The 15,060-nt window shown below is 36.2% G+C and overlaps 1 protein-coding gene across 2 annotated transcripts in view; it reads left to right on the top strand.

Annotated features, from left to right (window-relative positions):
• Positions 1-15,060, top strand: part of LOC136876111 (thioredoxin domain-containing protein 11) — a 120,208-nt gene that overhangs the window by 13,500 nt on the left and 91,648 nt on the right. For both annotated transcript variants that reach the window (XM_067149781.2, XM_067149782.2), the window contains one exon: positions 11,097-11,327. In XM_067149781.2, coding sequence (XP_067005882.2) covers positions 11,097-11,327 — 231 coding nt within the window. The remainder of the gene's footprint in view (positions 1-11,096; positions 11,328-15,060) is intronic.

The raw sequence follows: 15,060 nt of genomic DNA on the forward strand, positions 1-15,060 counted from the left end.
TTTCTTGAACATTCATAATATTGAATAATAAACCAATTAATTATTCAGTTCTCATCGAGAGCAGAGGTTCTTAATAATGTAACTGGGTTATAGTAAGGATGCAAGGGAGAGGGCATATAAGTCTCTCGTAAGACCCCAACTAGAGTATGGTTCCAGTATATGTGATCCTCACCTGGATTACTTGATTCAAGGACTGGAAAACATCCATAGAAAAGCAACTCTATTTGTTCTGGGTGATTTCCAACAAAAGAGTAGCGTTACAAAAATGTTGCAAAGTTTGGGCTGGGAAGACTTGGGAGAAAGGAGACAAGCTGCTCGACTAAGTGGTATGTGATAAAGCTGTTGATTCCCATAGGAAACCTGAAATATTTGTTCCGAATGATAATGTCCAACAACAGACCAACTATATTGGTATTATAAGTGGTATCTTCCGAGCTGTCAGTGGAGAGACTGTGTGGAATGACATCAGTAGACGAATAAATTTGAGTGGTGTCTTTAAAAGTAGGAAAGATCACAATATGAAATTAAAGTTGGAATGAAGAGGACAAATTGGGGCAAATATTCATTTATAGGAAGGGGAGTTAGGGATTGGAAAAACTTACCAAGCAAGATGTTCAATAAATTTCCAATTTCTTTGCAATCATTGAAGAAAAGGCTAGGAAAACGATAGGGGAAACTGCCACCTGGGCGACTGCCCTAAATGCAGATCAGTAGTGATTGATTGATTTCTATCAAAACAGGTCTACAGATATTGTATGAGAAAACACAGTATATGGAAAGAATATATAACAGTACACAAGAGTAGAAAAATTCAAGTATCTAGGGGTGTGTGTACAAATAGGAGGATCAAATAAGGCATCCAATACAGACAGAACAGACAAACTTCAGAAAGCATACAAACTTACATGGATACACTACAATAAAAGAAACATATCAAGACAGTCCAAACCAGAAGCCTTTTATGCTTCAGAAACAACCACAATTGGAAAATCAGGTATAATAGAGACAGAAAAAATAAAGTAAAATCCTCAAAGATTTTTGGAACAATACACAGAGATTGTTATAGTAATGTCTTGTGGGCATCTACATAGAATGGACAGCAGCAACTCACAAAGTGAATTTTTGATGTAGCTAATAGCTCAATAAAGAAAAAAACAATTGGCTGAAAGAAATAGAAGATCTACAACCAGCAGGTATCAATAAGGCATTGATAAATGAAAGAAACATATTCAGAAATAAAATTATGAGTGCGAAATTTGAAGTAAAAGAGAGTAAAAAACAGGGAAAGTATGGACTGAACAAAGGAAACAACACAGTCTAAGAATGAAAAGATTTTGGGAAGAGAAAAGGAAAAAAAAAAAAAAAAAAAAAGCCAAAATTAAAATTCAAGTTCAACCACTGTCTTAATGGCAATAATATATAATAATAGTGTGAGAATCGAAAATTAGTCTAGCATTGGTATTGTTAGTTCTGAATGCTATTTTCATATTATGTTTCTTAAAAACGTTAGTTATCTGTTGTGTACTGCTATTATTGAATGTGAAGGTAGCAGTTTTTTCTTTTTGGGTGGATTCCGGTATAAGTGTGGTTTTACATTTATTTCTGTGTGTATTAAGGTTTTTGTTGATGAAAGTCTTGTTAAATCCATTCTTCTATAGTATGAATTGTTCTTATTTCTTTTGAGATAGTGGTAGTTTCATTGTTCTCTCATTCTGTTGTATGCTGCTCTCTTTTGTGCACCTGGGAGTTGGAAAATTTGTTTAATGGTATTGAGAGTGTGAGTGGGCTTCCTATAAATGTCAAAATACAGTTTGTTTGTTTTTTTACATCTGGATAGTTAATGGAGTTCATGTTTTCATTCTCAGTTGTAAATGCTGTATGTGGGAGGTCAATCTTGTTGAGTTGTTCCAGTATCATGTCCCATTATTGATCTTAGTATCTGTGATAGCAAACGTATCATTCACATAGTGTGACCAATGCTTTGTTTCTGTAATTTTGTCTATGATGCGAATGTGCTCCAAGTAATCCATATATATGTTAGCTCAAATCCTTGATGCAGGAGGTCCCATTTGTAGCCTTATTTGTTGGTATATTGTACCATTAGAAGTAAAGTAGTTATTGAATGAAAATCCACAGCCTGTTTCCAGTCATTCGACCGGGTCAGGAATGGAATGAATGAAGCCCCATCTAGCGGCAAGGATAGGAATTGCGCCGGCTGTCAAAGCCTGTCACACTCCTCTGGGACAATGATTAATGAATGACAGATGAAATGAAATGATATTGGAGAGTGTTGCTGGAATGGAATGTGACAGGGAAAATCGGAGTACCTGGAGAAAAACTTGTCCCACCTCCTCTTTGTCCAGCACAGATCTCACATGGATTGACCAGGATTTGAACCACGGAACCCAGGGATGAGAGGCCATTACGCTGCCGCCTGAGCCACGGAAGCTCTTAAAGTAGTTATTATTCAGTGTGAATTTTAAGATTTGGATAAACTCTTCTATTTCTCCTATGCTCAAATTGCTGAACCATACTAAATTGTTCTGTATTAATTTGATGATGTAACTGATGGGCATGTTGGCATACATATTTACTACATCGAACGAGTGGAGTGTATGGTGTTTTGGAATATTTATATTTTTAAATTTTATTGCATAATTCGATAGAATTCTTAACTGAAGTATTCGCTTGTAACTGATAGTGTATTTTTAGGAATCTCTGGATGTATTGGGCTATTTTATATGTGGGACTATCTCTAAAATAGATAGGTCATATAGGGATTTTATCATAATGGATTTTAGGCTTCATCTTCTCTGTTTGTAATCTTGGATTCATAGTTGTAAGTCTTGGTTTTTTTCATAATCACCAAATAGGAAAAGGCTGTTTTTAATTAATGATTTTAGATCATTGTGTATTTTTTGGCTCAGGTCTTTCTTAATTTTACTTTGTTCTCTGTGAAGAACGCCTGTGCCTTGTTTTTTAATCCTGTTTATCCATAATTACCACTGTGTTTCCCTTGTCTACCTTGGTTATTATTAGGTCATTTCTTTTATTTTATTTTTGAAGTTTTTGATTTTATTATTAGTGGACTGATCTAGATTTGGTTTATTGGTTTGATTTAAAATGGATAGTAATTTATTCTTTGTCTCATCTAATTTTCTCTTGTTTTTCTGTAGGTAATTTATTAATGGCTAGTTCTTTCTCTGCTATAGTGGTGATCACATTCTCTTGTTTTGATGGGTTAATCCAATTGTGTTGTATCCATTACTTAATATTTCTAGATCTTCATTACTAAGGTTGGAATTACTAATGTTCTTGACTGGTGGATGAAAGTTTCTGGGGGTTTTTCTCATTGGGAGAGTTTACTTTTTTCTGATTTCCTGGATTTTGGAAATTTTCCCTTTTTTTTCTAGTGTACTTTGTTTCTTAGTTAATATATTGTTCAGTTTAGTAGTAACATGTGTTTTGAATGATGTCCATTCTAATGGTGTGAAGTGGATAGGGACTTCTAGGTGGGTTTCATCAAAAATGATTTCTTCCTTTGGAGAAATTTAATTTCTTCTCTCAACCAAATTTTTTATCTGTTCTTAATTGGGTATTGCATATTTGTGCCATATTTCTGGGTGAGTGGTTTTGGTGACCTTAAGAAATTTAGGTGTTACATTATTGTTAAGGCATTTCTTAAAAAGAAAACCTTTATCTCTACCTATTTTGCTACCTTTATTTTCAGATTGCAGTAAAGGTTGGCTTTGTTGTTAGCCTAGATGGCATTGCACAGTTTTATTACAACACGTACATTACATTTTCCATATATACTTTGAACTGGATCATTTCCATTGCAGATAACATAGAATACCCGTTTGATGACTCTTCAGCTGATATCAACAGTTCACAGCTATATGTAATATAACACTAATCTTCCTAATAGAGTATATCAGTGACAACAACAACATCAAGGTTATAAAGAACATCAGCTCACAAATGGAGTAATTTTAACCTACACTCCAGGTTTTATATATATGGAAGACAAGAGATTCAATCTCAAGACAGTGATTTTAATTAGGTGTCAATAATATATTACCAGAACACTATTGCAAGATTTTAATAAGCCACATGTTAAATGGTTTATTTAGAAATTGTGTTTTATTGTAACTTATGTTTTTAAGACTTAATTTCCACTGAAGATGACTCTAAAATGGATCAAAACGTGTATAGTTAATGTAGATATGTCGTCTTTATAGATGTAAAATACTACGATGTACTGAATAGGAGGATTTTTACATTTAAAATGATGTAATGGAAAAAGCATCAATACTGAATGAAATTTATACTGTGCAACTATAGAAGATTGTTCACGTCCTGCAGCGATGATCTCCATTCCAAAGTCCCTTCTTCTCTCTTTCTGGATGACAATGGAAAAATGTAAAGCACAGTGGTTATGCAGCGTGTGTGTAAATTTACAAACACTTCCATACTGAAGTAATTCACTGGCGGCACAGGCGTTATTTTTTCTTGTGATGAATATTAGTTACCTGCTCTGATAATCAAGTTATGGTTTGGCAAGCCTGAAAGTAACTATAACTGCTAGGTGTGATTCATAGTTCAGCATTTACTATATTTAATACTTGTTCCTGCACCTCTCCCATACACAAATTAATTGGAAGCCTGCAATAACTGAGATAAAGTTTCTCTGCTGAAGTCTTCTTGGAACCAAAATAAGTATACACTCGTACCGACACTGTCATGAGCTTGACTGAGAGGCATATGTAACTCACAAATTCACTTTTTCAGCTGGAGAATGAGGCAAGACCATCTGTCAGTTTATTTCATCCTTGGGCACGTGACCAAATGTGTTCGGGATAGGGTAGCTCCTCTGTCTGTGGTCAGAAAAATGTACCAAGTCCCTTAAATCATAGCTCTTGACTAGCAAGGATTAGTTACCTACTTGTGTCTGGCATTCGATTGTGTACAATTTCACTCAGTTAAATACTTTATAAGTGAGCTTTATGATGCTACTCTCACTCTTCACGGGGCTCTTCCCTCTTCATCCACAGCGGATGTCGGTTGAGTTTCTTCTGAAAACCATTATGGTGAAATACTTCTACAATATCAGTATGTTATAGCAAATTAACTCATTAATAGCTTCAATAATTCATGCCTATCTAGCATCTGGTTTCAGAGATATTGAATTTCTTCTGTCTGAATGGTGTTTCAAAGTTGCATTGTCGCATTTTTCTTTCGTTTGGGGATTCCAGGTTAAGTTCAAATATTTGAAGGGATCTTCCTTCTTGCTCTGATCTCACTATCTCCTTGTCCCACGTAACTATACTCCCTGCTTGAGGCTCCCTAAACTGTCTTTATGGTAAGACATGCCTTCGAGCCTGAGCTCTCTGAAATCTTGTGTAAAAATTCCTACATCCTTGGAGTCCTGCGTTCATGTACCAGTCAGGTACATTATCCACCTTAAGCTGTCATTGATAACCTAGGTGTCACTGAGGAGATGTTCTAGGGAGAAAATGAGAAGTGATGTGGTTTCCCTATTGCTTTCCTCACCAACCAGAAACATATCAGTCTGCCAAGACCACTGAAATGCATACACCAGCCAACCCATTCAATAGCATGCTCACTCCATCTCCGGGACTGACTGTATTGGCAATGGTGTTACTAGCATCACTCATACCTCACTCACTTTCATATTGTCAAAGCCAAGGATGAGACTGAGACAGACAGACAGAAAATAGAAAGCAACAAACTTGTTCTTGCCCAGAAGACATTACCGGTAGTGAACTTTGCACTTTTTATCTCACCAGAGCTATCCTGGGCAGATTCAGATATATACAGTATATACAATTTCTAACAAACAAAATTCACCATTCATGAAAAATACTTTACACTAATATTCTTAAATATGACATCAAAGGCAAGAAGCTAAGCGTACAAAAACACACATATGATGGACAGAGATCTGACAACTAATAACTGGACATAATTCACAGCAAAATAATACAAAAACTATAATGCTTCCATTAACTCAAAAAAGCTTTATACAACTTTATTAAATTTATAACAGAGTTGAAACTGAAAAGAGATGGCTTCAGATATCACATAGTATATAACCCTACCTCAGTTTTTCTGTTTTAATCTGGGTTTAAACAAAATTATTCATTCTTAGTTTAATTACAATAGCTAGTTTTCATATTGTATTTTTTGCTAGTATTATGTTAATATATTGTCCATTGTTCACTAAAATGTTTGTAACTTTCTTTTAACATAGAACTCCTTCTTTCTTCTGTCCTTGCTGTAAGTGCAGTTTCACCTCCAGCTGCTCCTTTAGCTCAGGGTTGGCGAATACAGAGAGAGTGGTCTCTTTATTGGTGTACCAGGTCTTCAGGAATGTTTTGATTCTTGAGGAGGTCTATGCAAGATTTTTTAACAAAGAACGGACACTACAAAACATAAATGCAGTTAGAATCATAATTTGTAAGAATTTAAAACTAGAATTGTTGTAAACATTTCCTCAATACATTTCTTTTCTCATGTGGTCTTCCCTGCATTGCATTTGTCCTCAATATCTTTCATCCTGCTGGTGTTCCTCTTATTACTGTTTTCTTCCTGGTCATGTTCTCCCCCTAGTTCAGGATTAATCACTTAAAATTTGCACCCCAAATATTTCTGAAATGGAAGATGCTATTGATGTGCATTTTCACAGAAGTGAAATGTAACCAAGGGCACATAATTGTAGCCCATGCACAGATTTTGTGTTATTTTAGAAAGCTGCATATTTCAGATACCGAGAACGAAGAATTATCTACAATCTGTATAAAAATCAGTCTGCAGTGATAAGAATCGAGGGCTTTGAAAAAGAAGCAACAATCCAGAAAGGAGTGAGGCAAGGCTGCAGTTTGTCCCCTCTCCTTTTCAATGTTTACATAGAACAGGCAGTAAAGGAAATCAAAGAGAAATTTGGAAAGGGAATCACAGTCCAAGGAGAGGAAATCAAAACCTTGAGATTTGCCGATGATATTGTTATTTTATCTGAGACTGCAGATCATCTCGAAGTTGTTGAATGGTATGGATGAAGTCTTGGGTAAGGAGTACAAGATGAAAATAAATAAGTCCAAAACAAAAGTAATGGAGTGCAGTCGAACGAAGACAGGTGATGTAGGAAATATTAGATTAGGAAATGAAGTCTTAAAGGGAGTGGATGAATATTGTTACTTGGGTAGTAAAATAACTAACGATGGCAGAAGTAAGGAGGACATAAAATGCAGACTAGCACAAGCCAGAAAGAGCTTTCTTAAGAAAAGAAATTTGCTCACTTCAAACATTGATATCTGAATTAGAAAGATGTTTTTGAAGACTTTCGTGTGTAGCGTGGCATTGTATGGAAGTGAAACATGGACGATAACTAGCTCAGAAAGAAAGAGAATAGAAGCTTTTGAAATGTGGTATTACAGAAGAATGCTGAAGGTGAGATGGATAGATTGAATCACGAATGAAGAGATACTGAATTGAATTGGTGAGAGGAGATCGATTTGGCTAAATTTGACGAGAAGAAGAGATAGAATGATAGGACACATCTTAAGACACCCAGGACTTGTTCAGTTGGTTTTTGAAGGAAGTGTAAGTAGTAAGAACGGTAGGGGTAGACCAAGGTATGAATATGACAAGCAGATTAGAGCAGATGTAGGATGCAATAGTTACGTAGAAATGAAAAGGTTAGCACAGGATAGGGTGACATGGAGAGCTGCATCAAACCAGTCTATGGACTGATGACTCAAACAACAACACAACATATTTCAAATGGAACAATGCTTATTGACATTAACAAAATGAAACTGGAGGAAATTAGAATCAGTGGCGTTCTTTTTCAGGATTTTAGTACAAGTAGTTTTTGAGCTATTATAGTTTAAAAATTGTGAATACCAACAGTTGTGCACTCCATTCAACTGCTTACTTACAAGGCAATGATGTTTGTATGTTTGTTTCCTTTACAGTATACTGATTGCATTGCAACATCCTTGTCAATTACTTTGTGATAGTTCAAGAAGTAGGACGTGGTGGAGGATAGTATTTACCAGTGCTGAAAAGGCTGACATATTAATGATGTATGGAGACTGTGGGAAGAATGCTGTTTGTTACTGTGCTCTGTACATGGAACGATATCCCAATAGACATAACTCGTCTTGAAAATTATTTGTTAACTCTTCAACCAGTTATGTGAAACTGGAAGTGTAACACCTAGAAAATGTAACAAAGGAGCAAGTAGAGAAGGGGGTGAAATTAATGTAAATCTGCATGCTAATTCCCATGCAATTGCACAAGGAAGTGGAATGAGTCAGGCATGTGTACTATACGTTCTCCACCATCGTGAATTCCATCTGTATCGTGTCTCTGCATCAAGAGCTGCATAGAAATGATTTTAAGAATCATGTTAACTTTTGTACATGGGCATTAAGACAAGATACACCAGATTTATCAGGTATCTTGTTTAGTGATAAAGCAACATTTACAAATCTTGATCAAGTAAACTTGCAAAACATGCCTTATCGGTCCGTAAACAATCCCCATTGGCTTCGTCAGGTGAAACGTCAGTGTCCATGGAGTTTAAATGTGTGGTGTGGAATAGTGAACCTTCAGCTCACAGGCCCTATTTTCAAAGAAGGAACACTAGATTCTCAAAAGTATCTACACCTCCTAACAGACAAATTTCTACAGATGTTAGGAGACTAGGAGGAACATGTTATATCAGCATGATGGCTGGCCAGTGCATAGTGCATGATGTACTACAGGTTGTCTTCACTGATTGTTTCAAATCGTTGAATTGAACGAAGGGCATCTGTACCTTGGCTGACTCGTTCACCAGATTTGACTTCATTTCTGTGAAAATAGCCCATCATTTCAGAAATATATGGCGTTCAAGTTTTAGGTAATTTGTCCTGTATAGCATACCATTCATTTCTTTGCCCTTTTTGGTTTATTCTGTCAACTATATCCTCCACTGTATTTAGAATTTCTTCCATGATTCCATTTATCCTCCAATACCTCAATGTCTCTCATCTGATCTAGATACACAGTGACTCAACGCACGATTTTTTATAGTGGGAGCGATTTCTTTTCAGTTTCAACTTAGTTGATCTATAACTGTTAGGTACCGGGCAACTTGGCCACGCTGTTAGGAGCGCATAGCTGTGAGCTTTCATCCGGGAGATAGTGGATTCGAACCCCATTGTCAGCAGCCCTGAAGATGGTTTTCCATGGTTTCCCATTTTCACACCAGGCAAATACTGGGGCTGTACCTTAATTAAGGTCATGGCCACTTCTTTCCCATTCCTAGGCCTTTCCTATCCCATCATCGCCATAAGACCTATCTGTGTCTGTGCGACGTAAAGCAAATTGTAAAAACTGTAAATAAAAAAATAACTGTTAGATTCTTCAGCCTGTCGAAACTAATATATGTTAAAAAGAAATTTAGAAAATACCCATAAGTTTTCTTTTTTCTTTCTTTCTTTTTCAGGTATTTTTCTAAATTTCATTTTATCCGATATTAGTTTTGATAGACTGAAGAATCTATCAGTTATAGGGCTCTAATAGTTGTAGTCCATCCTCTCCTTCATTCAAATATAATGCTAAAGAGATTTTTAGTATATATAAATTGTACAGAATTGTTGATACTTACAGGAACAGAGTAGAGGATTACCTCTGAATGGTATTCATTAACAACTTGTGTATATGCACATCTGCAAATTGCCCTTAAAACCAATTGTTTTACATTGCTCTGTATCTTCTGGTATGGGCTAGAGCAAGTTTGTTGCTTTTATAGATCTGTTGTCAGTCTCATCTTTTGCTTTGACAATATGAAAGTGACAGAGTGATGTTAGTACTGCCATTCTGTATGCACCGAGTCGCTGTCAGGAATGGTGTCATGTCTGAGTTATGTTTCCATGTTCAGTATGTGGAACCTACAATGTGGTAAATTTGGTTCTTAGTGACATACACAAAGCTTGCTATATGTCTTCTTACTTAACAACAGCTCTGCTTCCAATTCTTCTAATTTCTTCCCTGCTATTTTCTTTAAGTTCATCTACAGAATGCTAGTTATTCCTGTAAACTTTGTGTTGAGTGTTCTTTACAGATAAAGTTCTGCACGCTAAATTCAGGGGAATATACAAGCGTTAACCCTTTATTAATGATCCTCTTATTGAAAACCTCTCTTATTGGTTCCAAATTATCCCAAATCTTGTTGAAATATACAGATTGTCTTTCATCATTGGACTTGGACAACTGTTCTTAATTACTACAAATATTTGTGTGTTGTACCTCTCTGAATTTACAGTTTTAAAAAACTGAGAGCCCTGTTATTTTTCCTCCTGTTCAGCATTCCTTATATCAATTTTTTACATTATGCATTGGAACTTCTTGTATTAATCATAAATTTTCTGTGCTCCAGTACCTATTATTCAGTGAATTAACCATGTAATGAAACCATTCATCTGAGAAAATAATTAATTGTAGATCAACGATACTATCAGCAGTATGCTAAATCATATATGAAAAATCAAAGTAATAAAAGTGAACGTGAATTCTGGAGCTCGCTACAAAAAAAAATTGGTGAGCTGGTCACCTAGATGGCGACATTTCGGAAGGTCTGCCAACTTGATAGCTGAGGTTCATATGGTGGTGATGATTGTGGTTATTATTATTATTATTATTATTATTATTATTATTATTATTATTATTATTATTATTATTATTATTATTATTAAATCTTAGAAAGTTTGGAAAAGAATACTCTGAAAGGAGTTTTGACAAAACTTTGCTTGCTGTCCCATATATTATGACAAGCTTACTTTGTGAGTCTTTGGATATTTTTGGATTCAATTTTGTTACATTAATAAGCTGATGTTTCATATTTATTATAAAATTATAAAACAAGGACCATGAGGGTGGTTTTTTTTTTCTTTCACTGTGGAACTAAATCTGTATTGATGTTTTGTAACTCTTCTGTATTTGTATGTGTGTGTTTTGTTAATAATCATCTTGAATTTAGTTTGTACAGGTGTTGATCAACTTAATAATTTTATTTCTGTTTCTAGGTTTATTTTGCTGCCATAAATTGTTGGCAACCTCTCAGTGAATGCCGTCAGCAGTTTTCTAAGATTCAACATTTTCCAGTTTTAATTGCCTACACTCAACATACCAAAGGCATTCAGTACAAGGGCATTAAAGAAGCTGCTCATATGATTAGATTCCTGCAGTTTATCCTGAGACCTTTGGAAAGAATCGAACGAGGAGCAGAACTTGTCAACCTCATGGCTAGGCATGATGTTAGTCTTACAATTGCTTATTATCAATATATGGGAAGGTAAAATATAGACTAGACTTTGGTCTGGAAATAAAAGTAGCCAAATAGTTAGAAGAATGTAGAATTATTTTTAAGTGTACTAATTTATGTATGAGTTTTATTTTTGGGTGTGCATGCACTCACAGGGGTGGGTGTGTGTGTGTGTGTGTGTGTGTGTGTGTGTGTGTGTGTGTGTGTGTGTGTGTGTGTGTGTGTGTGTGTGTGTGTGTGTGCGTGTGCGTGCATATGCACACGCCAGACATCCTGGTTTTCACTCAACTGTCCCGGTTTTTAATCAAGGCGTGAAATTAGTAATTTTTTTCAATTCTTTAATTGTATTATTGCCAGCATCCCAAGAACAAGAATGAAACAAAAATGTGTATTTTCACAATTCAGTATTTCCATTGTAATCTAATTTCCTTGTTTTGTTACCTGTCGGCTAGCTGGCTTCCCTTGCTATAGTTAAGAGAGGTGGAAGTTTGCTAGCGGCAGAATGATCCGAAGTTTCCTCCTAAAATGAGAGCACTGTATATTATTTTACTTTTCAATATGCTAGATTAATCTGTGTGCTTGGTATGTATCGATATGTATTTTCAGCTGCTGGCTTACAGTAGTTATTATTATCACTATCATAACATCTAGATAAGATAATGAATTGCTGGGCTGAGTGGCTCACACGGTTGAGGCACTGGCCTTCTGACCCCAACTTGGCAGGTACGATCCTGGCTCAGTCCGGTGGTATTTGAAGGTGCTCAAATATATCAGCCCCGTGTTGGTAGATTTACTGGCACGTAAAAGAACTCTGGTGGGACAAAATTCCAACACCTCGACGTCTCTGAAAACTGTACGAGTAGTTAGTGGGACGTAAAGGAAAATAACATTATTAGGTAATGAATTGTAGGTACTGAAATGAAGTATAAACCAGTGAGTCCCTTTTTTTCTCACCTGGAAAATCTGGTCAGCCTATTGATATATATATACACCCATACATCAATTCCTTTACTTCAAAAAAATACCCTGCTTTTTTAACCTTATAAAGGGAAATATTGAAACTGAACACCCCATTTTTTTGCAGTTTTTTTCAGAAAGTATCCATGACTCTGTAGTTCTTGTTAAGTATTGCTGACAATTTCCTGCTGGAAAGAGATAGAAATTACTGGATGATAGATCATGAGACTGAGGAGCCCTGCAGATCCTAATAACAACAGCAGCTCTTTCCTCTCAATACATAGTTGAAATTCTTCTCATCAAAATATCGGCTATATAAGATGTGACAGAGATGTGTTGGAAGAAGGGAAAATTATGCTCCATTTTTGGTGAATTGTGTAAGGAAAGGATGCCAAATATTTTTCACATACATGCAACAAGAGAAGAAAGTAGGTGATAATGTACTGGAAAAAGAAGAGGCTGTCGATTCTGATGAAATGGGAGACCCGGTTTTGATGTCAACATTTGACGGAGTTTTGCGAGACCTAAGTAGGAATAAGACTGTGGAATGGATGATATACTCTCAGAATTCCTGACTCCCTTGGGAGAAACTGGCATGTCAATGCTATTCAATTTAATGTGTGAAAGATGAATGATGCCGGTGAAGTGCCATTCAATTTTTAAAAGAATGCTTTCTCTATATCGAAGAAACCAGGTGCATTCACATGTGAAAACTGCCATATTAGTTAAATATTTCATGTTTGCAAAATTTTAATACACTTTATTTACAGAGGATTGGAGAGAGAAGTTGAAATGGAGAAGGAAGGGTTATCTATTCATCTGTACAAAAGTCAGTCTGCATTGATAAGAATCAAGAGCTATGAAAATAAAGCAGGCATTTAAAAAGGACTGAGGCAGTTTGTGTTCCAAATAAATGAAGAAACACTCATAGCTAATGTGTCTGATCTTAGAGGAGAGAAAAGAAGTCAGTTCCCCTTTTTCACACCATGCAAATGCGGGGGCTGTACCTTAATTAAGGCTACTGCTGCTATCTTCTGAGTCCTAGCCCTTTCCAATCCTTGCGTTGCTGAAAACCTTCAATGTGTTAGTCGTCAGACAACTAGCAAAAGAAAAAGAAAGGGAAGTCAGCTCCTGGATGAAACTATCGTTATACTTGTCTGTTTCCAGACCAACTTTGCTTTATGGGAATGAAAACTGGGTGAACTCAAGATATCTTATTCATAAGTTAGAAGTAACCGACATGAAAGTGGTGAGAATGATCGCTGGTACAAACAGGTGGGAACACTAGCAGAAGGATTCTCAGAATGAACTCAATTGATGAGGCTATACATATTAACCTGCTTCGGTGGTGGGATCATGTGAGGCGAATGGAGGAGGATAGGTTACCTAGGAGAATAATGGACTCAGCCATTAATGGTAAGAGAAGTAGAGGGAGACCAAGACGACGACGGTTAGACTCAGTTTCTAATGATTTAAGGATAAGAGGTATTAAATTAAATGATGCCACAGAGCTAGTTACAAATAAAGGATTGTGGAAGCATTTAGTAAATTCACAGAGGTGTGGGGACTGAATGCTGAAAGGCATAACAGTCCATAATGTAATGTAATATATGTATGTATGTATGTAAGAGGATCGAATCAAGGACGACAAGCCCGCACATACTTGGTATCTGTAGATTTAGAAAAGGCAGTTGATAATATTGATTGGATCAAGCTATTTGATTCTAAAGGTAATTGAAATCAAATACAAAGAAAGATGGGTTATCTACAATCTGTACAAAAACCAGTCTGCAGTGATAAAAATTAAGAGTTATGAAAAAGAAGCAGCTATCCAGAAAAAAATAAGACATGGTTGCAGTTTGTCCTCTCTCCTTCTCAGTGTTTTTATAGACCAGGCAGTAAAAGGAAATCAAAGAGGAATGTGGAAAAGGAAATCACAATTCAAGGAGAGATTCTTGAGATTCTTTGATGATATTGTTATTTTCTCTGAGTTTTCAGAAAATATGTAGTGATGAAAAATGAAATGTCGTATGGCTTTTAGTGGCGGGATATCCCAAGACGGATTTAGCTCGCCACGTGCAGGTCTTTCTATTTGACTCCCATAGGCGACCTGCGCGTCGTGATGAGGATGAAATGATGATGAAGACAACACATACACCCAAGCCCCGTGCCATTGGAATTAACCAATTAAGGTTAAAATCCCCGACCCAGCCGGGAATCGAACCCGGGACCCTCTGAACCGAAGGCCAGTACGCTGGCCATTCAGCCAATGAGTCGGACTATGCAGTGATTGTGAAGTGATATGGACACAGTCTTGGAGGAGTACGAGATGGAAGAAAGAAATCTGAAATGCAAGCAATGGAATGCATTCAAATTAATTCCAGTGATGCATGAAATATTAGATTAGGGAATGAAGTCTTAAAGGAAGTTGATGAATATTTATTAGTTGGATAATAAGAATAATTAATGGTGGCAGAAGTAAGGAGGACGTAATGCAGAATAGCACAAGCAAGGAAGGCCATTCCTAAGACTAGGCAGGCATGCTACCCCTACACCACAGAGGCCCTATCTAATAAAGTATCAATAGTAGGATCTAGTACGCCTTTAGGCATATTATTCAGCATGAACTCACAAAATGTGCACTTATGTATAGGACTCTCCAAACCCTCACATCTAATCTTATTCTCACATTACTTTTTAAGAAATATATTTATAACGTAAAGATTTTAAAAAGGAGTAGTCTGTACTTACAACTAAAAAGTATAAGA

Source organism: Anabrus simplex, chromosome 6 (assembly GCF_040414725.1).
Source record: "Anabrus simplex isolate iqAnaSimp1 chromosome 6, ASM4041472v1, whole genome shotgun sequence".
Classification (NCBI taxonomy): domain Eukaryota; kingdom Metazoa; phylum Arthropoda; class Insecta; order Orthoptera; family Tettigoniidae; genus Anabrus; species Anabrus simplex.